This window comes from Mixophyes fleayi, chromosome 9 (assembly GCF_038048845.1).
Source record: "Mixophyes fleayi isolate aMixFle1 chromosome 9, aMixFle1.hap1, whole genome shotgun sequence".
NCBI classification, from domain to species: Eukaryota; Metazoa; Chordata; class Amphibia; order Anura; family Limnodynastidae; genus Mixophyes; species Mixophyes fleayi.
Window position 1 is genome coordinate 117,061,837 of NC_134410.1, and position 27,397 is coordinate 117,089,233.

At 43.8% G+C, this 27,397-nt stretch overlaps 1 protein-coding gene across 2 annotated transcripts in view; it reads right to left on the bottom strand.

Annotated features, from left to right (window-relative positions):
- The window catches only part of COL27A1 (collagen type XXVII alpha 1 chain), a 199,965-nt gene extending 172,568 nt beyond the window's left edge, over positions 1–27,397 (bottom strand). The window contains exons 1-3 of one of the 2 annotated variants that reach the window (XM_075185183.1): positions 27,333–27,397; positions 5,056–5,126; positions 1,640–2,985 (exon numbers count right to left, since the gene is read on the bottom strand). In XM_075185183.1, coding sequence (XP_075041284.1) covers positions 1,640–2,985; positions 5,056–5,126; positions 27,333–27,382 — 1,467 coding nt within the window. In that variant the 5' untranslated portion in view covers positions 27,383–27,397. Of the gene's footprint in view, positions 1–1,639; positions 2,986–5,055; positions 5,127–22,008; positions 22,366–27,332 lie in introns of those variants that run through there. The other variant, XM_075185182.1, reaches the window with a different exon arrangement.

The following is a 27,397-nucleotide window of genomic DNA, read 5'->3' on the forward strand; positions in this document are numbered from 1 at the left end:
ATTACAATGGATGGAGTCGGACAAAGACATAGTAGGGGATGTAGGCCAAAAGATCAACAGGGAACAGTCATCCAAGCCATATTCCTACACAGGTGGTCAGGCAAAAAACGTCGATGACATATGGACCACAATAATCTGGCAAGAATTACAGCCACTGGACCATGTTATATAGAGTCTGGAAGGTGAATTTATGTTTCATGAACAGATACAGCAGCCACAGCATCGCTTTAAATGAACAAAACGTGAGTTCAACCACGAGTCCGCCCAAGTTACCTGCATTTCAAAACATTCACCGGTTTGGCAAAACTCTGAGACTTGACCATGCCAACATGGAATACTTCAAGGAGCGCAGGGCATATGAAGGGGGTAGTCTAAAGTAGAGGCAACAAGCTGTCCCAAGTACAGACTGTGACATTACATTGAGGACTTATTTTGTGATGAGAAAATAAAATGCTTAAAATCGGTTTGTTTGTAACATCAATATGAGGCAGGAATCTTATTGGCAAGGACCACTGAAGCTATGTCTAACCTGCAGCAGATGGAATGTTATGCTCTCTAACTCATGAGCTGTAAAAGTTATTCTACGCCCAACAGCTGAACAGTTACTCTCCATTGTAGGAGAGCTGCGATAGTTCTATCTGAAAGCAGTAAGGTCCGACATGCTGGTACACTGATTGTACGAGTGCAGCGACCAGCCAATCAGAGGTGGCTGTCCTTTCTACCAGCTTTATTTTTTTCTAGATCTGGTAGAACAGTGCAGCCCTAAATGTGGGGTTTTGTGTTGGACTATACATATATATGCCATTTAGCTAAAGAGAAATTATTGCAAAACTAAAAAAAAAAAAAAAGCATTTTCTTAATTGAAATAAAAATCCCTCTTGGAATTTTTTTTAGCTTCCACTGCAAACTTCTCAGCGCACGTCTACTCTCTGCTCTCACTGTGACGGGTACAGAGGCTTAGAATGCCCATTGTGAGAGAGGATAACGGATGTATGAAGCCTAGTGACTGTCTGGCAGATACCACGGAAGCCTCATACCTCATTTGGAACGTTCGGACACCCTGCTCAGTGTGACAGGATAGTAGACGCTGGATAACTTTGCACTGTTCGTATTTACAGCAATGGATTGGTCAATACATTTCTTTTTGCCCCTTCTATTGAGAACATGCTTTGAAACACAGATGTCATATTTGAATTAGATTTGTGTCAGCTGCCTCTTAATGTGCCAGTCAGGCTCAATATAACATTTCAGAGGTTCCTACAGCAATTCAGACACTCCATGCTGTAGCAGATCTTGGCTCATAGGTACATTTATGAAGGGACACCAATAAGTGTATCACAGTAACTTACATTCCACCATAGCAGTACAATTACAATGACAATTACAGTGCATCATTACACGATATCGGCAAGGGGAACCTGAAACAGGAGTCATTCTTCGCCTTGCATCCAATCACATTACCTCCTCTTCCACCAGGTACGACCGCTGCTTCAGGTTCTCCAGCTGATTGAGTTACAAGATGTGTCTGACCCCTTAAATGTGTACCAGTTGAACAATAACATCCACATTACTACACCTATTGCAAAACTATCCATTTTAACATACATTATACAAAATAAAACAGTGATTTTCTACTTACTGAAGCACCGTGATCCCCTTTCGGCCCAGGAGGTCCAACTAAATATGGAAATGCAGATGGGTCGAGCCACAGGTAATCGTAAGTAGCAGGCATATTGGTAATGGTTGACGTGGACGTGTGATAGGACCCGGATCCTGGTTTTGTGTAAAGTACTGAGGCGGTGGTTGGGTAAATTTTCAGGTTCAAGGAAGTATAATGCTTTATGGTAGGAAGACTAGTTCTTTTCTCCAAAGCTTGCTTTGGGGTGGTGGTATTTGTACTCCGTGGATTTCCGGTGCTCTTTTTAACCTGCTTAGAAGTGACAGCTGTTGCTGAAGGCTTGGTGGTTGTTTTTTGGTAGACGGTCTTCTTGGTTACTTTTTCTGGCTGCTGGAGCTTCCTATCCTTCGTATTGTTGTGGTCGGGCGGTACACTGTGTTTAGTGACAGAGGGCAGAGGTCCTCCGGTTGAAGAATTAACGGCTGGAGATATCCTGAGGGCCACGGTGGAAGTCCTGGTTAAGACACTCGGCGAGAGCTGTGTGTCGGTACCGCGAGGGGCTGGTGGTGTTATCGGCAACAAGGCAGGTGCTTTTGTAGTTAAATTTGCAGAAGGAACCTTAACTTTGACGGTCAAGTTGGCTTTGCCTAGATTCTGTGCTTGAGGAGCAACGGTGGTGATATTAACTAGAGATTTAAAGGCCGTCTCTGCGACCAGGGGCAAACTAGCTTCTTGGGGAATCAGTGGAACCAGAGGTGGCAGATTCGGCCGGTAGGTATCAGCTTGCCTGCACTGCTTCTTGAGATATTTACAGTAATTGTGAGCTGCCTTGGCGGGAGGATAAATATCAAACTGGCAAATAGCACCTTCAAATTGTATAGTCTGCTGGTTCAGTTTACCCAGCATGAAAACCCCATCGGAATCCAATGTGGCGTCTTTCGCGATATGCAGACTGGCGTTAACTCTCTGCTTCCCACAAGAAGTATATAGAGTCACCTTTTGGCCTTGAATATCAATGGCCATATTGTGCCACTGGCCATCATGGACATTGTAATCAAAATATACAGATTGCTTGTGACCCACGTACACGATAATTTTACCCGGGATGAACTGCAACCCAAGCTCGAGTTTTTTCTTTTTGCTCCGGACAGCAAATAAAAAGGCATTGTTAACGCGGTGAGAGCAGAGGCTCAGCACCAGGGTGAGATTGGTTCCTAAGCTTGGCGGGACGACGGAGTGAATCGGAGCTTCGATACGCGCTCGCTGGGTCAAAATGACTCCCGACTTAAACGGTATGACCCCTTCGGGTACGGGGCGACCGGGTGGCTTGCTTCCCATGAGGCCCAGCTTCTGAAGAACGTCCACATCTGAAACCCAAAACCAGAAAACAGATTATAATCTGAACGTTCAATGTGAGCATAAGACATAAGGACAATACAGTGGATTCGCAGCGGTCGGCCAGACATACAGGCCCACATTCCTATAGTGCATCTTACTGCTAGACTGACAAGCAGCTGCAGTTGTTTTTTGTCCCTTAACGAGAACCAGTTGAAGGGTATTTAAAGCCCCGGGCAGAACTTCATCCTTCCGTCCCTCTATAAACTGTGATCTGGATGCCAATCACGTATGAGGATGAAGACGATAAAGGAATGAGCACAGGACAGAACATAAAACATTTATTGTGGATAGTATATTGGTAAGCTCAGCCGTGCCATCACAAACCTGTTACAACATTAGCAGACAATACGGTAAATGTAAAATGATGTCTCTATATATGAGGGATGGGTAACCTGAAAAACAGGGGCCGCATGGTGTGGCCCTCTAACCTTCAAAAGGGCCGCACATCACCTTTAATCTTAGTATTAAGTTAATACAACACCGTTAGTCAAAGAAAGGAACGCCTATCTGTAAGAACACATCAGCAGCCACGTTTATGTAAGACAAACAAGTGCTGCAAGCTTGGCCCGCCTGTTACAGCCATGCCCCCATGTATGCTGGTCACGCCCACTGGCAGCGTGGTGGGGAAACCCCCCTCTACAAATCCTGCGTTTGCCCCTAGGTTTATTCACTTATCTTTTCCGAACCTCGTGTAATTTCAGCCATGTGTGGTATGAGCAGCAATCCCCACCAGAGGGCAGAGTGTCAAATTGATCTGAGCCCCCCACCCCTCTAGGTCTACACTTATTCAAGTTCTGGAGGAAGGCAGGACACAGGAGGGTGCCATTGTTTTACTGACTGTCTACTTTTTAGTATCTATTTCATGTGCTGTTCCCCAGGTCCTGAGCGGACAACCGTTTCCTTTCCTTTAGCAGTTGTGTCTGCCCACATCACATGAACCTAGACTTCTGCCAGCGGGCAGCAGTTTATGGAGGATTGGTGGCCGGGTGGCAGTGGGGCAGCAGTTTGCATGAGCATAAGGGAGGAGTTAGGCGGATTGAAGGCGTTCTTATCAAACTACACTAGAGGTGCGCTTGTGCACCTAGCTGTGCAGAATAACGCTATAACTAGCTTATGGAGTAATGTAATGAGAAGAGTGGTGACGGCTCACTTTCAGGGGCGCCATGCTCTGCTGAAGGGCGCGCGGCCATCTCTACTCTGCAAAAGAACCTGGATTTTGCACCGGATGGGAGCTGGCGGGACTGGCCCTATTCCCGTACTTTTAATAGGCCTCCTTCTCTATAGTGAAGCACTTCTCACGCATATAAGAGCTACCTGCAATAAATACGTGGTTACTCCAAGACTAAACTGAGCATTTTTATTTACTTGTCTTACAAAAAAAACTGAAATGTTTGTTGGATTGAAACGGACGGTACTACAGTGGCTCGGAGGTCAGACTTTGACGGGACACTGACAATTTTGCACAATGCATGTCTAAAAGGGGTTGTTCGCCTCTACATACATCGAGGAGCGCTTCTGACGGGCGGGGGCGGCCCCTGTGATATAGGCGGTGACAACCATCGTAAACTACCTCCCCCTGTGTTTATACTACAGGTGACTATCGTCAAGCCGCGTGGCTCCAGGTCACTACCCGTCTCTGGTTCCCGCTGACCACTCTATTCAGTCCGATTCCTCATGCAGATCTTCTCTATTGACCGACCTCCCTACTCTTTATCCTTTCTTGTTCCCGTGTCAGCGTTCCCAACAACCCCGACAGACCAGCAGATGGGGGCTTTCTGCTGTCACGTGACCAATGTATTTATATTCCGCTCTTTGATTTGGCTTCCTTGATTCCTGTGCCAATTAGCGGCTGGCGTTTTATGTTCTACGCTACGAACACTGTATTCAGGATCCTGAGAATAAAAGCCGAGCCAATTCCAAAAAAAAAGTAGCAGACAAACAGCTGTTTGTGCGTTGGGAAGGAATTTTTTTTTCTATCCTGTACCCACCCAATGCCCAATGTATGTACTTTGCTTATACAACAAAACAAATAAATTTACCTTCAGCTGCTCCCTGAGAAATATCCAGGCAACAGGTAATATATAAAATAATCCAAACAAAGAGCGATCTCCTAAAAAGAGAAAAAGAAAAATCTTTTAGTTTGACATAAGCAGGAAATGCAATAATATTAAATATAAATAAATCATATTATCCTATGTCAGCCAAGTGCCAACAAACTGTCTCGTCATAGCTGTTGAACTACTACTCCCAGCAAGTTCTGCTAGCCGGCCTACTAAAAGCAGGATCGTGGCTAGCAGAAGGGTTCATGTAAAATGCACATTGCAGGAGGAAGCCCTGAATTAGGCGACACGTATTAGACTAACCAATATTCTTCACAGAAAGCCCCGAAAGACACGGCCCGTAATCTAGTCTTGTAACGGATCTGCATTAAACTGTTTGAGGAAGCTGACACTGGCACTGGGAGAATAGATGGGCATTTAACCTGGTTGAGGAATATGACGATTGATTTTGGCATTATGGGTCGATGTGCACTGGTCTGGTCCATAAAGCTTACAAGTGACTTAGCAATGGGTAGTATAGAAGTGGCGAGGTCGCGAGGTTCACACTAGACCCATAGCGGTGACATTGAGTCATTGTCACCAGCCAGAAAGGTCAGAGAGACTGAGAAATCCATTCTACTGATACAGCTGCTTAGAACGACATCACCCGGCTTACAAAGAGCACGCTGGAAAAATGATGACAAAACATACCCACACTCTCCAGATCCCCTGAACACTGGCCATTGTTACAAATGTAAGTCTGGTATTTAAACCGTTCAGTTCAAACCGGGGTTTATTCTGTTCGGGACCCTTCTAAAATGCTGACGGAGGGAATATTTCCATCCCATTATTATACAGGCACAGCGATCACCCCTCAAATTCCCAGACCATGGTAGAAGCTCAGATTCATGTGGGGAATAACCTTAAGGTACAGCCAATAAAGGGTGCCAGTGTCAGAGCAACCAGCCAATAGGAACGTAGCTTTATGTGACATTTCACTTCTTATTGGATGTAGTCTTTCCCCCCGGAACCTCATCCCACCCAGATAGTACCATACCCGACTAGCTTCCAGGGGTGATTCTTGGGTAATTATAGCGCTTTCAACTATCATCATCATCTATTTATATAGCGCCACTAATTCCGCACGCTGTCACTCACATCAGTCCCTGCCCCATAGGAGCTTACAGTCTAAATTCCCTAACACACGCACACAGACACAGACTAGGATCAATTTGCTAGCAGCCAATTAACCTACCAGTATGTTTTTGGAGTGTGTAAAGAAACAAGAGCACCCGGAGGAAACCCAGGCAAACGCGGGAAGAACATACAAACTCCGCACAGATAAGACCATGGTCGGGAACTGATCTCACGACCCCAGTGCTGTGAGGCAGAAGTGCTAACCACTGAGCCACTGTACTGCCTATGACACCATGTTGCAGTGCATAGTACCTTTCACAGTAGATCGTATGACAAATTAATTGAACATGATACAGACCATCTAAATCCAGAAGACTATATGGTGCATAGAAGCCATAAAGAACTAACAAGTGAGCAAGGCTAACTTCAAATCTAAGCCTGTGTTATGCCTACCTGGACAGATCACTTATTTAAAGCAAATTATGTCATGTAAACCATCTTGTTAAACACAGATGGACCAGGGGAGCTCAGTGGGTGATTATTTGACAACATTCACTTTAAGACAAACCAAAAAATAAAGTCCCTGAGTCACCCATTTAAATACATTAGTTTACAGTTATTAAAAATGAACCGTAAGCCTGTCTAAGCTGTGTACAGTAACAAATATATACAACGCTGCATTCCAGGGTACCACCGTATTATTCTGTAATGTAAGTTGCTGTGTGCAATAAATATGGTTCCATTACAGCAGTGGTCAGGGAACAGGAGTAAATTACCCCAAATGGGGGAAAAATGTAATTCCTGGGGGTAATGCTGCCGATTCACATGCTGTCAGTTGGATTGTAGACCGCTTTACATGTGAAATTGCTGTTGTACCAGAGGAGCCTCCAGGGTTGGCAGAGGCACATCTTGAGCTTCGATGCAATAATGGAGCACGTATTGCATTTGAAAACAAAGCAGATCTGTCATATTTTTGGATGTCAACAGCTGCAAAGGCATCAAAATTGCACACGAGGAGGCAGTCAAAAAGTTGCTGCCTTTTGCAACAAGCTACCTTTGCGAACAAGGATTTTCCACTCTACCGAACATAAAAACAAAGCAGAGAAATCGATTGGACGCTGAAGACTGTATCCAAATTGCTCTGACATCAAAATGCCCCAATATTGATGCTCTCGTATCGAAAATGAAGCAACATCATTTCTCCAAAACCTGAAGTTTTGAAATTGAAGCTTTCAAAGAAATTTTGAATAGATTCAATAAAATTTTGAATTCCAATAATTAATAATATATGATTTACTTCCTTTCAAATCAAGGGGGTAACGTCGGCGTATCTAAATATATTTGGGGGTAAAAGGTAAAAAAGTTCCCTGACTCCTGCATTACAGGTACCAGGAAAAGGATAAAGATTAATGCTGTTCCTATATAGAACAATATTGTGCTGATTTTGGGAATAGAATGGTTTCCTAGAAGGGAGAACAGAGGATGGCGACAGAGCTACTTCTCATTACTCAGAGATGCACGTTCTTGGCACTGCCCCAAGTGCCAAAACACTGACACAAACACTTTGGCAGAGAATAACTAGAGAGTGGAAAAACTTAATCCAGCTCGGAGATGCCCGTTCGGTGACTAATGAAGGGTATTAATTGTCTGAGGTTAATGGATGGCTTTTTCCAGGAGCCTGTGAGGATGCAGGAGAACGACTGGATACGTAAAGACCGGGTTGGAACAGGTTATGCGGAGCAGCCAGACGTGCATGACGCAGGGTCTGTTAGGGACTGGATTACCGTGATTATATAGAAAGTATTATCTGTAATGCTCTACACAAATACACATATCAAATGTACAATAATATTAACAGAACGTTAAATTCTTGCCGTTCCTTTGAAATAAATATTAATGGAAATCTATTCAATTCACCCAGGCAGTGTAGCTGTACCGTATTTTGCTAAGTCACAATGACATCTGTCAACACAGGAACGTCGCCCTCTTACATAAATATAAGATAGGCGTCAGGTTTAAGCCATGGGCGAATAATGCCAAGGTCTTTGGTCATACACAAATATAGGCTCACTCTGTAGAGCGGTGATGGGGAACAATCAGCCCCAGGACCACATGCGGCCCTCCGAGCCTTCAACTCCAGCTTCTTCCTGCTTTATTGTCATATGCGTTTGTTATAGTTGGTAACACTTAAAACTACTATTGATATGTTATTACAGATAGTTGTCTCTTTCTTTGATTAATTGCATTGTTTTAACTTATTGCAGTGATTAAGGATAATGTGCGGCCCTTTTCAAGGCTAGAGGGCCGCACCCAATCGGCCCCTGTAGTATATCAGGTCTGCTACTGTAGAGCATACTTACTAACTTTAGAATGTTGGTTTCCGGGAGCCTGCGGGGAGGTGGGCGTAATGGGGGGGCGGGGCTCCAAAATGTGCGTCATTTTGGACCCGCCCCCGTGACGTTATGACGCACGCGCGTCATTTGACAGTGGGGGCGGGGCCAAATGCCGCGACTCACCGGGAATCGTGGCGTTTGGGACCTAATTCTACCCACTTCACTAGGAAGTGGGCACTTCCTAGTGAAGTGGGCAGATCTGGGAGATTGCCACACTCTCCCGGGAGTCCGTGAGACTCTCGCAAAATGCGGGAGTCTCAAATATTACACCCATATAGTCCAAAGACATACAAATAGGTAATTGGGCCTGGTGTATGCAGGTATGCACGCCTATGGTAGGGAAATTAGATTGTAAGCTCCACAGCAGCAGAGACGGGATGTGCATAAATAACAGCACTGAGTAACACTTTATAAAGAATAATAATACAATCACATCATTACCACCACTGCCCAGCAATGGGGTAACCAATGTAGCTCCAAGTGCCAAGTGATACAACTATCTATCCGATTGGTATATAATCGGCCACAACCAACAGTGGACATGAATGCTTGCAAAACAACGTCCGTATAGTAAAACTATTTTGAGCCACTAAAAGTACTCGATTGTCTAAGGAGACCCCATTAAAACTGGTATCTTGTCTACACATGACACTGCCTTGGTTATCGTGGGCTTTAAAAGGAAACCTAATTGTGTATGAACACATTTGTTGACATAGAGACACACTGCTTGGACACAAACTCCACACATTAATACAGCTACACTACAATAACCGGACACCAGGTCACACAAGTAGGAAGGAAGTCTCACTCATTTTGACCACGAAGGGTCAAGCGGACAAAGGAGATGAGACTGATTTAATCAGCCTGTAAAAAAAAGTATTCGGCTGACTAACCTCAGGGACGCCCAGCTGTTAAACCTACTCATCGGGAAACCTACAGGGTCCTTTCCTGGTGTATAGTCACCCCACATCTCCAATCCCTCTGCGCACTAGCCGGGTGTCATTATAAACAGCCGACAGGCATCCTGACCTCAGTCTCAATTAGTTAATTCCGTCCGAGCGCCGGCTGCCAAGAACCAGCGCAAAGTGCTCTGTGATTTACATTTGATCCAAGTGTTGCTTTCACATTAAGGTAGAACATAAACAGTGCCTTATTCGTCCTTTTCATCTGGGGAACTGAACTTGGGCTTTTCCGTGCGAGCAATCCGAGTTCAGAGGAGCAGGAGACGGGCCTGGGGGTCCTGTTCTTATTTACAGAGCGAAAATACACCGTGGGGGCACAAGACCTCCAACACACACACACACACACAGCCACTTACACATCAGTCCGACCTATGGAGCAGATTGCTCGTGTGGGAGTTGGAAAGCAGGGAAGGCTTTTGGAAAAATAGACATCAATTTGAATTCGTGCAACTGATCAAACAAAACAAGAACACTGGCTGCGTCCGTACAATATGGGTTCCATAATTTAAATGGAAACACTGGAGAGTCGTATGGAAATAGCTGGTGATCCGATACTCTCGTTGGGAACGGCAGTTTGTCTAAGTAACACAAAACTTCAGCACTCCCCCCTCCCATTCTTCTTCTATTCCCGAGAGCTTTACAGGTACTATAAAAATGAGGTGCGTTGACAACATGCTAACGTTGACCAGATTTATCCTGGATGGATGGATCCTAATAAGAGGCCTTATTTTACAAGGTGCATGAAACTCCCCATTAACCTAATGATACAATTATCTATATTGCTCCTCGGACACTCATTTTCAGTCGAGTCTACTTTTGAAAACAAACTTAACAAGTCGAATAGAATCAATGAAGGAGGGCAAATACAATTACGTGGAAAACTTAATAAAAGGTTTAACAACGCCGTCAAGCCTTTATACCGATGCAATTAGCATATACGACCGAGGGGTCAGGTAGAGAAACAATGTTGAGTCCTCATAGCCAAAAAGAGTTAAAATACCCAACAAGTTAACATGTTTTTCATTAAATTTTAAAGAGGGGAAAAAATACAGTTGGAATAAAGTTTAAAAAAAGGCAACAAAATGACTCATTGAAAATACTAAAGACAACAAATAGGTAGTTTGGTCTAAGGAGTTGAATAGAATTTTGCGGCATTCATCATCATCATCATTTATTTATATAGCGCCACTGATTCCGCAGCGCTGTACAGAGAACTCACTCACATCACTCCCTGCCCCACTGGAGCTTACAGTCTAAATTCCCTAACATACACTAGACACACACACACAGACTAGGGTCAATTTTGAAAGCAGCCAATTAACCTACCAGTATGTTTTTGGTGTGTAGGAGGAAACCAGAGCACCCGGAGGAAACCCACGCAAACACGGGAAGAACATACAAACTCCACACAGATAAGGCCATGGTCGGGAATTGAACTCATGACCCCAGTGTGAGGCAGAAGTGCTAACCACTTAGCCAACCGGGCTTTCACCACAAACAGTTAAAAGCAAACCTGATTATTTGGCAATTTAATACATAGGTCCCTGAAGCCCTTCAATTACAGTGAATGGAATAAGAAATCCTTAGTGGATATATAAAAAAAAAAAAAAAAAAAAATGGGGAAAGAAACTGTGATAAAGTTGTAATTCAACTCAATTAATGTCAATAAAAATTTCGGGGCACATTAAAAATGAAATAAAATGTTAAATAAACCGATAACTATATAATAAAGAGGTAGCTGTCATTCGGTTAAAGAGTAAACAAAAGCCTGTATAGTATTCATCTAATGGTATTATGAGGTAAAATAAGTGTTTACATTTTGTCAGGTCTGCCCAGAACCATTGCGGACGGCGGACATTTTGGAAAACATCCTTAGAAGAGTGCAGCATCTCTGTCTGCCATCACCCCGCATAGGCAGCAATGCAAATCTGACAGGAACATGCTATACTTTGCTCTTTGAGCATTTTGCCCTGGATCAACATTTCAGTCATTGTTTTTATAGTTAGTGACCTGAGACTTTTGCTGTTTCTGGTGAAGGGGGGGGGGGGGGGGGAGTGAATAATAAATGATGCTTTAGTGGATCATCAACTATTTAGTAGACAATATAACATTTGCTGGTTAGAGGTCTTTTATGCTGGTTAGTTTATGTTGTGTTGGAGAAGCCCCTCACTCACATAGCCAGAATCATTTGTGGAGCAGACGTGTTAAAGAATATTGCAATGTTGTGTCAGATACGGTTGCATATGGCCCCCATCTAAAGATTGCATGTAACTGTTCTTAGGGGGAGATTTATCAAACATTCTAAACAGGAAAAGTGGAGGTGTTTCCCGTAGCAACCAATCAGATTCTAGCTATCATTCTCCAGAACATACTAGATAAATGATAGCAACCAATCAGAATCAAGCTATCATTTATCTAGTACGTTCTGGAAAATGATAGCTAGAATCTGATTGGTTTCTACAGGCAACACCTCCACTTTTCCTGTTTAAAAGTCAATGGTATCATCCCTGGATCTCACTGGCTCTGTAATTCAACACCATTTTGTCCATCCCTGCAAATATATATCATTCTAGACACATATTTACCCTACAGCTTGGGATAACGCTCTCACAAAAGACAAATGATAGAAAGGATTAAGCGCATGGGGGCAAGCATAGTGAATTCCTCCGAAAAACTTTCCATGCATTAAGCAGGTTTTTTCGTTTAATTGGAGAAGAAGTTTAGGGATTCTGCAATATGAGCTGGGGCCGCCAAACAGCACCTTTATTGTCCCCGTCGGCTTCCTCCACTCACCCAGTCAGGGATGAGAAATTGCTCCGCACCTTTCAGGATGCATTGCTTCGCCTTACAACAGTCACATTATGTCTCCGCAGAATAAACAAAAGGCTTTTTCAAGCAAACTTTTCAGTATTTCCGTGACCTAAAAGTGAGGAGGATCAGGGGGGCCGAAAATAGGATTTACAGCTGAGGGAACGGGTTTGATGACAGCTGCTACAGAGAATTTGGTAACCAGGCTCACCATAGAAATCCCTTGTCAACCAGCGTTAACCGTTTAAACCCTGCATCAGTCAACACACCATCAGTAGACAGAGATTTATTACACAGAGCTAGCAATCCATTCACCTGGTCAGGCTTGTCTGGACCACTTTGATTTATTTAAAAACACAAGAGTAAAATGTGCTCCTCATAGGCTTTAATATAGAAATTGGCCCTCACAGAATTGTATAGGGACGTAGGTTTTGCTCGAAACATCAAAGCTGTTAAGGTTCCACAGACACAACGCTGACAAAATACTTCGGGCAATACTGTATCGGCGAAACTTGGGAGCACTAGAAATCCCCATCACGTTGCGTTTACTGAATTTGATTACATCATATCTTTTTTTTGTTTTTCATTTTTAAATATTCCCCTTTCAATAAATATTAACTTATGAAGCTAAGAGAATTACAATAGGTGGTAAAGAATTCATCGACCGAGCAGCAAATTATATTGCGCCTTTCGGGTCGATATTGTAAAATAGAGAGATCTTCGGGGTTAAAACGTTCGGAAACCTATGTTTGTGACTGAAAATTGAGAAAAGTTGGGAAGCTATAGTAACTCAAGAAGCTCTGAAACTGGGGTCAAGACCGACAAAATTAAAGAGTTGTAGCATTTTCTACTAACTATCTTGTGATATTACTAGACACAGATTACGCTCTATTTGGTTAATTATTGGTGCATATGTTCTGCGACATCCATGATACTACATCAAAGTACAGTGATATATGTGCTTAGAATATTAATAAGTAATGGGAATACTCTGAGTGTCCAATATTTTTGAAGCATAATATGAAAAAAAAAAAAAGATAAAAAGGAATCTGTTGCGACATAAATTACTACTAATAATGCAGTTTTGTTTTACTAATCAAAGTCAGCTAGACGGCTGGATGAATGTTAACAGAAATATGGCAGTATGTAATGAACAACCTGTGATCGATTTTCTGAACAAACACAAGAGTTCTACCATATAAAGAAATGCAATATAAACACACATTAATTACCTATACAGCATATCTTATTGGAAGTTTTAGTTCTATGTTAAGTAAAACTAACTTTACTGTATAATAGAAACACACTACCCTTTTTTTAAAAAACGGAAAGTACTAGGATTTAAGTCCCCGTATTGGTCCATCCAAGAGTCAGGACGATACTTTAGTCAATCTGACGATTGTAATAAAAGCCTTTGAGTCGTTTTACCAATTAGCTACGTTACAGTAGCTGCGGGTCTCCTATAAACTTTCTTCAGTGCGACATAATTAACGTAGGTCCAATATTTTTGACTATGGTAGCTGAGGCCTATACAGAGTCCGTGGGCTTCTGTTAGGCCTACAGACCTCTGTTTGAAGGGCCCTGTTACAGACAGACGGACTGACAGACACAGAGGGCTCTCCGTCCATTAAAACAGCCAGACAGAGTCAGGAGCAGAGGTGTGTAGGCAACAGGTAGACCTTAATACAAGAAGAGAAGGGGGAGAAATTAAAGTGGTTAGCACTTCTGCCTCACAGCACTGGGGTCATGAGTTCAATTCCCGACCATGGCCTTATCTGTGTGGAGTTTGTATGTTCTCCCCGTGTTTGCGTGGGTTTCCTCCGGGTGCTCCGGTTTCCTCCCACACTCCAAAAACATTCTGGTAGGTTAATTGGCTGCTATCAAAATTGACCCTAGTCTCTCTCTCTCTCTCTGTGTATTAGGGAATTTAGACTGTAAGCTCCAATGGGGCAGGGACTGATGTGAGTGAGTTCTCTGTACAGCGCTGCGGAATCAGTGGCGCTATATAAATAAATGGTGATAATGATGATATCTTTGGAGTTTCATCCTTATATTTATTAAATGAGGAATGACGGCAAAGTTTACACTGTGTGAGTATAAAAACAAAAATGAATATCAATGAATGAATGAGGTTCCAGCAAATAGAAAATAAGTAGGAGAAGCAGAACACTGTCATGTATGAAACGGGTCACGTTGGAATGTAGATATACTGCACACACCTACACACTCATTCATGAAAATATGCCGGAGAAAGAAGGTAGCTGGGGAATGGTGTCAAATTTTACACGGCGATGGTGAAAAGGGGGAAGAGGACTGATGGTAAACACACTGGTCTTTGAAGTGGGAGGCTCGCAGTTTGAATGCTGGTGTCATCTCGGTGTCACTATACCTCCATGTGTACCAGTCCTCTACCCGTCACTGGGTAGTAAGCAGAGATTTGTTGTGTCTGTCAATTCTGCCATATATAGCACACGGTCACTACAAGACGTGTGTGAAGACGCTGCTGGATGGGGTGAAAGATAAATATCCTGCTGCTTTTACAGAAAAGCATTCCACACGCGGCTGAAGGCTGGTTTATTTCATTGCAAGTATATATTGGTCTGGCTGCATTTTATAGTTACCGTATCAGCGCTTTAGAAAACTTTATTAAGTTGTAAACCTTCCTTTCCAATCATAAAACCGCGTTGTTTTTTTTTATTTATTTATAGATTTCTGTCCCATTTAGCGCCATCTATTGGTGAAATCATCTTAATGCATGTTCAAAGTTGGAAAAGTTCAACAGTAATGCTAGGTACACACTAGAGGGTTTTCGTCCAATAATCGGCTCAATCAGCCGACATACGACCGCTCGTTCAAAAGTCGGGTCAGTGTGTGTAGTGACACGATGGTGGAAAGTCTTCCCAAATGGACGATTGTCTCCTCATATGGTTGGTCGTACCGTTAAATATTTTCCTTCCAATCTCGTTTCCGCTGTGTAGTGTGTATAAACTTCCGACCGATCCACAACAGTGAGTACGAAATTACAGTCATTGCTCACGACAACATGGCTGTAAAAAGTCGCTAAAGGGACGTCCGCTCTTCCCTTTATCGTCCTAAACAAGGCTAATGTGTATGCAGTCCATGGGCCGAGCGATCGGACCATCGATCGGGTGTAAAATCGATCGGCATAAAAAGTTGGTGGAAAGTTCTGTAGTGTGTACCCAGCTTTAGGCTGAATACACACTAGAGGGTTTTTCAGATATCGCATTACTGTGTCTGCTGCAACAATGAACGATCATTCCAAAGCTCATCGTATCGTTTTATTTGATTTTTAAACCGGACTAAAAATCTTGTTCAACGATGGAACAATGTCGTTCCGATTCTGCAGTGTGTGTCTGCACTCAGGACCGGCAGTGTCCATAGATCTCTATGGAGTGAGCAGAGTCACCATCTTTTCAGCCGATGGTTATGACAGATGAAGAGCACAGATCTGAAGGGGGTATCAGAACACCTCTTCTTCCATGCAAAGCATTTAACGCCAGTCAAACACAGTGGGGTAAATGGAGATAACGCTAGATAACAAACGCATGTCACCCGCTTTGCACATGCGGCTTCATTACAGTATGAAAGCAAGCCTTTAAATGCAAATCAAACTCCTTTGGATAACCGGCCTAAACAAGGGCCTGTGAAATCATAGATGTGAACGGTCCCTAATACACCAGGAACAGTGTCAAGCACTTTTGTCTCCGGCCCTGTAAATGTCCCCATTTCTCAGTGCTAACCAATTGCACAATAAAAATGTGCTTTTTCCGCCCGCTGGCTAGATATAATACTTCCCATCTGTTCGTATTCTCTGGTCTTTATAAGTTAATAATTCTAGAAGAGGAGTATTTATATAAAACTTGAGACGATGGAGAGTGCACAACTCCAAGACAATATCAAGTGTCCCTGGAAATAACATATCGTGAACGCTGTGGATGAGTTAGTGTCCGCTGTCTTCTCCTCTAATCCATCGCTGAGGTGTGAGGCACTAGAAGAAGACAGGGATTAACATCAATGTCATTTTCACCCCAGGATGGATGAATGGGGACAGGTCCTGACCTCACTGGACGCTGCAAAATACGTCTCCCAGCCTCTGATCCGCCATTGTCTAATTGATACAGATACTGAGAGATCCAACCTATATGTGGGCAGCACGGTGGCTCAGTGGTTAGCACTTCTGCCTCACAGCGCTGGGGTCATGAGTTCAATTCCCGACCATGGCCTTATCTGTGTGGAGTTTGTATGTTCTCCCCGTGTTTGCGTGGGTTTCCTCTGGGTGCTCTGGTTTCCTCCGGGTGCTCTGGTTTCCTCCCACACTCCAAAAACATACTGGTAGGTTAATTGGCTGCTATCAAAATTGACCCGTGTGTGTGTGTGTGTGTGTGTGTGTGTGTGTGTGTGTGTGTTAGGGAATTTAGACTGTAAGCTCCAATGGGGCAGGGACTGATGAGAGTGAGTTCTCTGTACAGCGCTGCGGAATTAGTGGCGCTATATAAATAAATGGTGATGATGATGATAATAATGTATATTTGTATGAGAAAATGCAGGTCATGCATTCTTTTAGAGTTATCTATGATGTGGATAGTTTTGGTTGCTGACGAAGAAAGAAAAAAAGTGCACTTCACAATAAAAATATGTGAACAGGACAAGTAACATTACAACACTATTGGGGTTTACTTAATACACTGGAGCCGAGACAGCAGGTACTGTCTGTAACCCATAAGAGCCAATCAGACATGAGCTTTCATGTAACCTGATAAAAGCTGTTATATTATTGGTTTGTGGGTTACACAACACCATGTCTCTTTGTACCACTTTGTTATGAGAGGTTACGCCAGGTGGGTGTGAATAAAACTGCACTAACAGTTACCCGTGTGAAAAAGACCCAAAACAGAACATTCCTTGTATGTTATTATTAACCAACATAGATGAAAATGGGTACAATGCAGTAAGGCAGAGCAACCAATCAGCAATTAGCTTTGATCGTTCTGTGACAGATACAATAATGTAAGAAAGTGTCTGATTGGCTGATAAAGGATACTGCTCTGTCCACCTTCGTTAGCAAATAATAATCATAATTACTTAATGTGCAATAAATATATAACAGTGGTAGGCAACGGGTGGCCCGGGGAGACTTTACCCTTTGCCCCCAGCTCTGTGCTTTATAAGAAGGCATAGAATTATTCAGAGGGGCTTCTGTCATGTGACACTTCAAGGGCCGCACCTTGGGCCCTTGAAGTGTGTCCGGTTGCCCATCCCTGACATATACCCATCACTGACTGAAACACTGAGCTTTCTACTCCCTATAATTATGCTCATGTCCCTTTAATTTGTGGAGCTTTACAGCCATGTAAAGTGGATTTACATAGCTATTATTTCCTTTAAACATCTGTTTTTTTAAAGAGAAAAAAAAATGTTCTTCTCTAATATTTTAGCTCAATAACAACCATACTGTCGCTAGGCAAACCGGGGGTAATTTATGGCAGCCAGGTCTGATGTTTGACAACACAATAGCAACCGTCTCCACAAGTATACTTAACTATCCCCTCCTAGTAGCCCTTCGGTGGGGTCTCTAGGGGCAATGGACGACCTCAACACTATGATTGTAATTTAGTGGTGAGCTTGGTCAGCTTGGTATGACGATGTACAGTGTGACCAATTAGGTGCCCATACACGGCACAGAGCCAATCCTAGCTGTATAAATGTCCACAGCGAGTGGTGTCCAAATACGGTCAAACATAAGGTCAACGGTAAGGTCAAGCTGATTTAGTAAGGGGGCTGGCACAACACAACAGATCTTAGATTGAGCTTGGTGTAGGTTCTTTCAGGACCCACCAGCGCTCCAGGACAAGGTCCGGTCACGTCATCTCAGATTGGTGGCGACATAGTTGCGCCATTTGCGGGAGGACATATAAACGTGCCAAAGCATAAAAAAACATGGTGCACAGATTGACAATAGGCCTGTCCTTGATAAATGACTCCAGTTATACGGATTTAGCTTGGTCCACTGCGATTATGCGATATGACGGGTGACCCAGTGCCATCATTAGATTAGTACTAGTGTTATACATCAAACGAGTTACGTGGAAGGAGTTACAGCTCGAACGCGTTAGCGCAGGAGTCAGAAAACACATTCCATGATTCAGATCAATAAGTGACAAAATAAGGAATGATTAGAGTCTCCAATCAAAGCATATACATGGAATACAACAGACTAAACTCAAGTACAAGACAGGAGCCAGATTCTTATCACGAAAGACTGATTTATGCAGGCGATAGGGGCATACCTCTCCGACACACTGCATTCACATGTTATGTAAGGGGTTGTTAGGGGTAAGCCAGTTATACTGACAGCTAATGAATCATTTCCATGCACTGGGCTTGAGGTTAATAAGCACAGTACAGAACGGATGACCTACTGTAACCTGGAATATGGGAGTAGCCGTAATGCTAACAAGCGTACAAGACTGGGATATTATGGAGCGTATGGGAATGACAGCAAATTGCATAACACCAACAGGATTTTCCTAATAGTGGTGGACCAATTGGAATTGCAACAGGCGCCACAAAAATGAATGCAACTTGCTGATCGGGTAATGCGGATCACATGACTGATGGAAGCTGATGACAGAATTTCCCATTTCGATGAGTTTTGAGATTTTTCATTTATTTCTTACAGCAGAGGAAGCCATGCTCCCTCCCTCCCCCGTTGTAAAACTACAAGTCCCAGCATGATCTGAGAGCCTCTGGCTCTTCAGGCGTTGTGGGACTACAAGTCCCAGTATGCACTGCCAGCCTGCAGAAGATGTAGAGTCACTGGCTGCCTAAGTCTTACAGTATAAAATGGAATGTATGGTAAGAATTACAGGTCGTAGGTTAATTAACTACTTAAATAGGAGCGCTCAACAATGCACTGATAATGCCAGACTCCCTGTCTTAGATGGAGCCGCTCACTGAAGGGTTAATCCTTCCCCTGTGGCTGCGAAGCGTTAGGACAGGTAGGGAGGACAAGGGTGTGTCTGGCACACTTCACAATTTGGGATCCCCTCCGGTCTAGGTGTGCCGTCCAGAAAATCACCCTGCAGGGCGTCTGCTAATCACCCACTGCTCAGCCAGATCTTTCTCCGCTATGGTTATCCCAGTTTCTGCAGCTTAAGAGGGCAGGTAACCATCAGCAGGCATCCAGGCGTACAGCAGGGCTTGCTAACGTTCGCAGAGAACATACCCACGAGTCCATACCACTCTGTCCCCTATAATATACCTAGAAACGCAGCCACAAACTAAGTCGGCTAGTACGCAGAAATTAGTCAAGAAAAATATATAAGCACGGTGGTAAATAATGTAGGTTTTGTTTTGTAAAAGATGTCTAGTTGCTGTAAATCTTAAATTGTGCCGCACGCATAGACACTCCACGTGCGAATGTTATTGTACTTGTGTGTTTAAGGGAAACTAGTTGAACTGCGGAGCCCTGGTCCAAGAGAATGAATCGTATCAGACATGGCTCTTCCCAGCCTACTATCCCCGAGACGTTGCTATTCCCGTCATTTCTAGATCCAGCCCCTGACAGACATAGGATTAAACTGTCATCTGGGAAAAGTGTTGAATGACTGAACCTTACTCACCGCAGGGCTAAGACGGCACCCCTGGAGCACAGCCTATGGTACAATTTAAGGTTTAACTGTTCCTACTTTAAGGAATACACATGTCATTTATTTTGGCTTCGATTCCAAATAGCATGCATGAATTTATGGGCAAGATCATCCCGTGCTGAAAGCTATTCCTTCTCTCTCTCTTTTTTTTCTACCTGCACACCAGCTTTCTGCCAGTTAGAGAGTCAGCTCTTTGGAACAGATATTGAATTTTTATAGCCCAATCAAAAATTCTTTGGCACACCCTATACACATTCTATTTACCCTACTATGATTTACTGCGATCCCCAGATCGTGTTTACATTGTGCGGTCCTGTGCAAATATATACATACATTACATATACATTTTAGAACTTCTTTGCAATCTTTAAGCAAATATTAGCATCCTTCTAATGCAAACGTCTCCAAAAAACCCCAGGAAGTTTTCAATAAGGCACACACACAAATTCAGCTGAAACAGCCAGAATCCCACTAACATCAGAGAACAGCTACATCGCTGACTAACACATTAGCGATGAATGATTTGAGGTAACTGTCACAGATATATATACAGTTAAGCAGTTCTGTGGAACTGATCATTAAACAGGAAATCATTGCATTGGAAAAGCAAAGAAAGACAAAACAAAAAAGTTTGATCCAGATCCCTTAACTTACTTTAAGAAGGGTACATAGTTTTTCACATGGAGTCATATACATTGTATAACAGAGATAAAGAGAATTAAAACGTTAATCTCTTTCCCTAGAGAAGTAATTACTGAGTTCAAAGCTATATCTGACGGAGTTTAAGATTGAGAACTGACAGAAGGTTGAACGTTTAGATTTTTCATAGAGTATATATATATCTCCATACAGGACATGTTTAGGTTTTGTACAGAGAAAATACCCGGTCAGGGAATTATTTTATGCAGATTGTTAATAATTTACTTTCACATCTAGATTAAATGAATGTATAGGTCAAGTATGACCGCTCTGCCAATAGGCACAGGAATCTGTCTACATGTACCCAGTATTCCACTGGCACGACCCTGGTACTAGTACTAGTCACTCATTCAGGAGTGTAACACTCTGTACAGGCAAGTTCAAGACACTACAGTACAATCCCAGGGCATCTCTGCTGTTACTAAACACACACTCAGCAGCAGGTTATCCTTTACAAGAGAACCCATGCACACAGACACCCAGCAAGGGGACCCCCATGAGCGCAGACACCCAGCAAGGGGACCCCCATGCACACAGACACCCAGCAAGGGGACCCCCATGAGCGCAGACACCCAGGAAGGGGACCCCATCAATGCAGACACCCAGCAAGGGGACCCCCATGAGCGCAGACACCCAGCAAGGGGACCCCATGCGCGCAGACACCCAGCAAGGGGACCCCATGCGCGCAGACACCCAGCAAGGGGACCCCATGCGCGCAGACACCCAGCAAGGGGACCCCATGCGCGCAGACACCCAGCAAGGGGACCCCATCAATGCAGACACCCAGCAAGGGGACCCCATCAGTGCAGACACCCAGCATGGGGACCCCATCAGTGCAGACACCCAGCATGGGGATGCCATCAATACAGACATCCAGCAAGGGAACCCCATGAATGCAGAGACCCAGCAAGGGGACCCCATGAATGCACACACCCAGCAAGGGGACCCCATGAATGCACACACCCAGCAAGGGGGCCCCATGAATGCACACACCCAGCAAGGGGACCCCATCAGTGCAGACACCCAGCAAGGGGGCCATATGAATGCAGACACCCAGCAAGGGGACCCCATGAATGCAGACACCCAGCAAGGGGGCCCCATGAATGCAGACACCCAGAAAGGAGACCCCCTGTGCACCAAGCACCAATGAACAGTCATATCCGGGACCCCAGCCCTGCTCCATGTACCCCCCAATGCATCGCTCACACTCCTGTCATCCTCCATCCCCGATCTAGCTGCAGAGTGTCAGCCCGGACCCCCTCCCTCCTTCCAGCCCGTACTCACCCCCCGGACGCGGCTGCTCTGAGTGTGGAGCCCGAGGCTGATACCGGCTCCATCACGGTTACTTCATTCTTTCGGTCGGGGGCTGGAGGTCCATCGGAGTGAGAGCCCGCGGCTCGCTATGGGCACCCAGCTATCCCACATAAGACTGGTGCAAGTGCCACTCACTCCCCCGGGACTCTGCATGCACCCTGGGAGGGGGGCAGTGGGCAGGGTGAGCTGGGACCCATGGCAGCCTGTGTGTACCCCCTCTTCTTACTTTAGGGGGTCCCTGCCCAGCCTGCACACGGAGATTCCTCCCTGCTGGACCCGAGGCTCAGGGAAAGGAAGGTTCAGGGAAATGAAGTGGATATAAGGCTCTGGGACTGTTCGCTCAGCGCCCCTGCTGCCCTCTTGTGGACGGACTTAAATATTACACCAATTCAGCTTTCAGAGAACTTTCCCCCCCCCTCTCTTCATAAATCAGGATTTTAGCAAAGGGGACCCCATAAATGTGAACCTGTATGTGTAGTGCAGGGGGTGACCACAATAATGCAGACACCCAGCAAGGGGACCCCATCAATGCACACACCCAGCAAGGGGACCCCATCAATGCACACACCCAGAACGGGAACCCCATGAATGTAGACACCCAGAAAGGGGACCCCATCAATGCACACACCCAGCAAGGGGACCCCATCAATGCACACACCCAGCAAGGGGACCCCATCAATGCACACACCCAGAACGGGAACCCCATGAATGTAGACACCCAGAAAGGGGACCCCATGAATGCAGACACCCAGAAAGGGGACCCCATCAATGCACACACCCAGCAAGGGGACCCCATCAATGCACACACCCAGTAAGGGGACCCCATGAATGCACACACCCAGAAAGGGGACCCCATCAATGCAGACACCCAGAAAGGGGACCCCATCAATGCAGATACCCAGAAAGGGGACCCCATCAATGCAGACACCCAGAAAGGGGACCCCATCAATGCAGACACCCAAAAAGGAGACTTTATTTTTTTTAAAACAAATTTATTAATTAACCACTGATGTTCTATAAAAGGAGTGCCCAAACTGGATGCCATTCAGCTAATATCTAATTACAGGTTTCCATACTGTCCCTATATTATTTGCAGCCTATGCAAACATGGATCCAAACCAAACACCAGATTTAACAGAAAATAAATTAAAATGTGTAAAGTATTATTTTAGCCTCCAGTTTTTTCCACGCTTATAGCCAGAAAACTGCTGAATAATACATAAATACCAGCCAAATATTCTTTTTCTTTCTTTTACAAGCACAGTTGGTAATAGTGATATTTACTTACAGATGTTTACTAATTAGAATTAGTTGACATTTTTGACAGAAAAGGGGGTGCTGCGTTTGACACATCCCAGCGTAAGACATACATCATGGCTCTCCTCCTTGACATCTTGTCAAGCAATGCTAAAATAGCCGGAGAATAGGAAAATAGAATTACAGACACACACTTCTGTGTAGGACGGCTGTATCAATAAATACAGTACTATCAATGATTTCTATATGAAGAGTAATGCCTATCATGCAGATCCGTACCTCACTTAAGTACATACACAATATTCAGACTACGTAAACACATATCTAACACAGCATCCCACATACTTACAAGATATGTAAGATGTTACTTCAATAAACCAGTATAGACATTTTCCAAGCTGCATATACAGATTAAACACTGTTCATTACAGCAAATGCATTATGATTTTGCCCAGCATTTCAAGTATAGATGGAAAATATACTGCATATGTAAGATGTACATACAAGTAAGGGCATATACAAGCAAGTAAAGTGCTCTGCACAAAGGCATAAACATAGCTCTGCACAGCACATACAGCTAAACACTGCTATGAATATCTGCAAAGAGCAGTGGAATATTCTGCTGTGCACTGTACAAATACTGCTTCATAGCCGCTATAATGACCGTAACTGTAAAAAACAGGCAGACATTGTTCTGCAATACAGGTCCTAGTATATATTACTGTAGGCTAATTTTGTAGGTTTCTGTAGCCTTAATTGCATATACAAGTAGCCTTCCGTGTATGAATATACAAGTTGGATGTTATTTTTATGATGCACTTCCAGGTTATTTTGGACTGCATATACTACACAGAGTACACAGGGTATACAAGTAAGGTATACTACACTACACAGGGTATACAAGTAAGGTATACTACACTACACAGGGCATACAACTAAGGTATACTACACTACACAGGGTATACAACTAAGGTATACTACACTACACAGGGTATACAACTAAGGTATACTACACTACACAGGGTATACAAGTAAGGTATACTACACAGAGTAGACAGGGTATACAACTAAGGTATACTACACTACACAGGGTATACAACTAAGGTATACTACACATGCAGCAGGACACTGTTCTGCATGATGCATACATAAGGACGGTGCTCTGCATTGCACATGTTTATACTGCTCTGCGCTACACACAGGTTCACACTGCTCTGCACTACACACAGGTTCACACTGCTCTGCACTACACACAGGTTCACACTGCTCTGCACTACACACACAGGTTCACACTGCTCTGCGCTACACATACAGATTCACAATGCTCTGCGCCACACATACAGATTCACAATGCTCTGCGCTATACATACAGGTTCACACTGCTCTGCACTACACACAGGTTCACACTGCTCTGCGCTACACACATTGGTTCACACTGCTCTGCGCTACACACAGGTTCACAATGCTCTGCGCTACACATACAGGTTCACACTGCTCTGCGCTACACATACAGGTGCACACTGCTCTGCGCTACAAATACAGATTCACAATGCTCTGCACTACAGATACAGGTTAACACAACACATAAAGCAGGGAATAACTGTACTACATACACAACAGGACATTCCTCTGCACTATACATACAGGAGGACACATCACACATAAAGAGGCTATGGTGTTGAAGTACTCATACTCAGAATGCTCTGCATTACTCATACAGATGGACACTGCTCTGCACTACACATGTTTACACTTCTCTACATTACACACTGGTGGACACTGCTCTGCACTACAAATGTTTATACTACACGACATCACACATACACTGCTCTGCACTACACATACAAGAGGACACTGCTCTGCACTACAAATGTTTATACTACACTACATTACACATACACTGCTCTGCACTAAACATACATACATGAGGACACTGCTCTGCACTAGGTATTCACAATGCTCTGCACTAGGCATACATGTTCTTGCTGCTCTACACAATACAGACAGATGGACACTGCTCTGCACTACACATACATACAAGAGGACACTGCTCTGCACTAGGTATTCACAATGCTCTGCACTAGGTAGACAGGTTCTCGCTGTTCTACACAACACAGACAGATGGACACTGCTCTGCACTGCGCATGTCCACACTGATCTACACAACACGTATAGCAGAATGCTTCTCTATACTATACATGCAGGACACTGTTCTGCACTACACGTGTTCCCACTACACTACACCTCTCTGCTATACACATACAGCAGGACACTGCTCTGCACTACACACACAGGTTCACATTACTGTACACTAAACAGACAGGTTCACACTATGCAACATATATACAGCTGGTCTACCAAAGACATTTAAATATGTGGTTTTTTTCTCTCTCCGATGTGTATGCCATTGAGTGGGACCAAATTACTGTCTCTCTGCTTCCTGCACTCAATGGGGTCAAGTTAATGCTTTGAAATACTAAAATACCACTGAGCGTGTTTGATGTTCATATTGTGCCCTCCGCAGACCTTGTACCACGAAGCTAAAACTGGGCACAGATTATTTACATGTCACATTCTCAGGTGAGTGTCTGTCTCACTCTGACCAGACGGCTTAGAGTCTGTCTGCCCGGCTGCTGGCCGAGGAGCGTCTGCCCCCTGGGCCGGTCCCATAGTGGGCTACCTTGGGCTGGGTCACTGGACTACCTGCGTTTTTTTAACATTTAAAATATCCCTAATAGGCTACTGAGCCCCCCAGGCTAAAATTTGCCAGCCAGCCCCTGGTGTCTGCAAACAAGAACAGACAGCGTTCTCTGAAACAGAAGGCTGGGAATCTTTATTATCATGGGAACTTAGTACTATTTTCTCCCAAGTAATTAATGGGCAATTCATTTTGCAGATGTACACTGAAGTGGAGCAGTGACCCATTCAGGACACATTGTTTGACGTCTGGCAGAAAAAAAAACCCTCAAAATTCCATAACAGAAGCTAAAATGAAATAAGGACTGACGCTTCTGTGAACTAGATCCGATTGGACAGAGTCAGCCTGTCGGTTTATACAAGGATATTCAAGAAAGACTTGGGAAGGCTCGCGCAGTTACGTCGTAGACGTCACGTTACGAGATTCCCTGAAACGGGAAATAGAGAAGACAGGTCATTGTTTAGGACTGATTGCTTATGACGCAACTGAAGTCAATCCTTCTTCACCTGAAACAGCCACAGTAGTTGACTATTACTATAGAGAAGTCAGTGATGTAACAGTAGATTATTCCTGTTCAGTAAACATCATTGTTACACATTGAGGGTGATTGACAATCCTTACTGTAAATGTCATTCAGTTAAGCCTGGACCACTAACAGGTAATAAACTGACTTCCCTTTATACATAGGTTTCCTTTACATAAAAGAGGATTTTCATTCTCTAGTAAAGGACAACACAGAGAACATGCAATCAATGTTTACGAAATAGCTTAGAAGCATGGATAAAGTATCCTGGCCATTCAACCATTCTACCAATCATATTTTAGTCCAAACATAAGTTTATGTTAAACAAGTCATGCCCTTTCCTTAGCCTCTAACATCAAATCAAGATCTTAGAAGCCCCCAAAAGAAAGTTTTGACAGCACTAACTTTTATGCACCTGCAATGTCTCTCCAAAGCATCAGAAGCTATGGGCAGATTAACTCTGCAACCTTCAACAATTCTAGTCCTGCAGCTTGTCAAGTGCTCGCTCAAATCATTTCTAGCTAAAAAGCATCTCTATTGCAACAGTCAAAGTACAAAGCAACTGGACCCTTCAGCAGGCAAGCCATTTCCATTTATAACATTTCTACTACAAACTTTACAAAATAACATGTAAAACACAGATATTTTAACCTCTGACAGCCAGGAGCTTTTAAATGCAATTCCCCCCTGGCGGCTAATCGGTTAAATTACACATGGGGTGGGGGGGGGGATAAAAAAGCAAAACAGCTAAATTCACACACAAAAAAAAATAACAGTTTATTAAATTGACTCTTTAAATGTTGCATTGACACTTACTTGGTGGCTCGGTGAGACGTACAATCTCTCCTTCCAGCCCCTAAATTCATTTGTATTCATTTGTC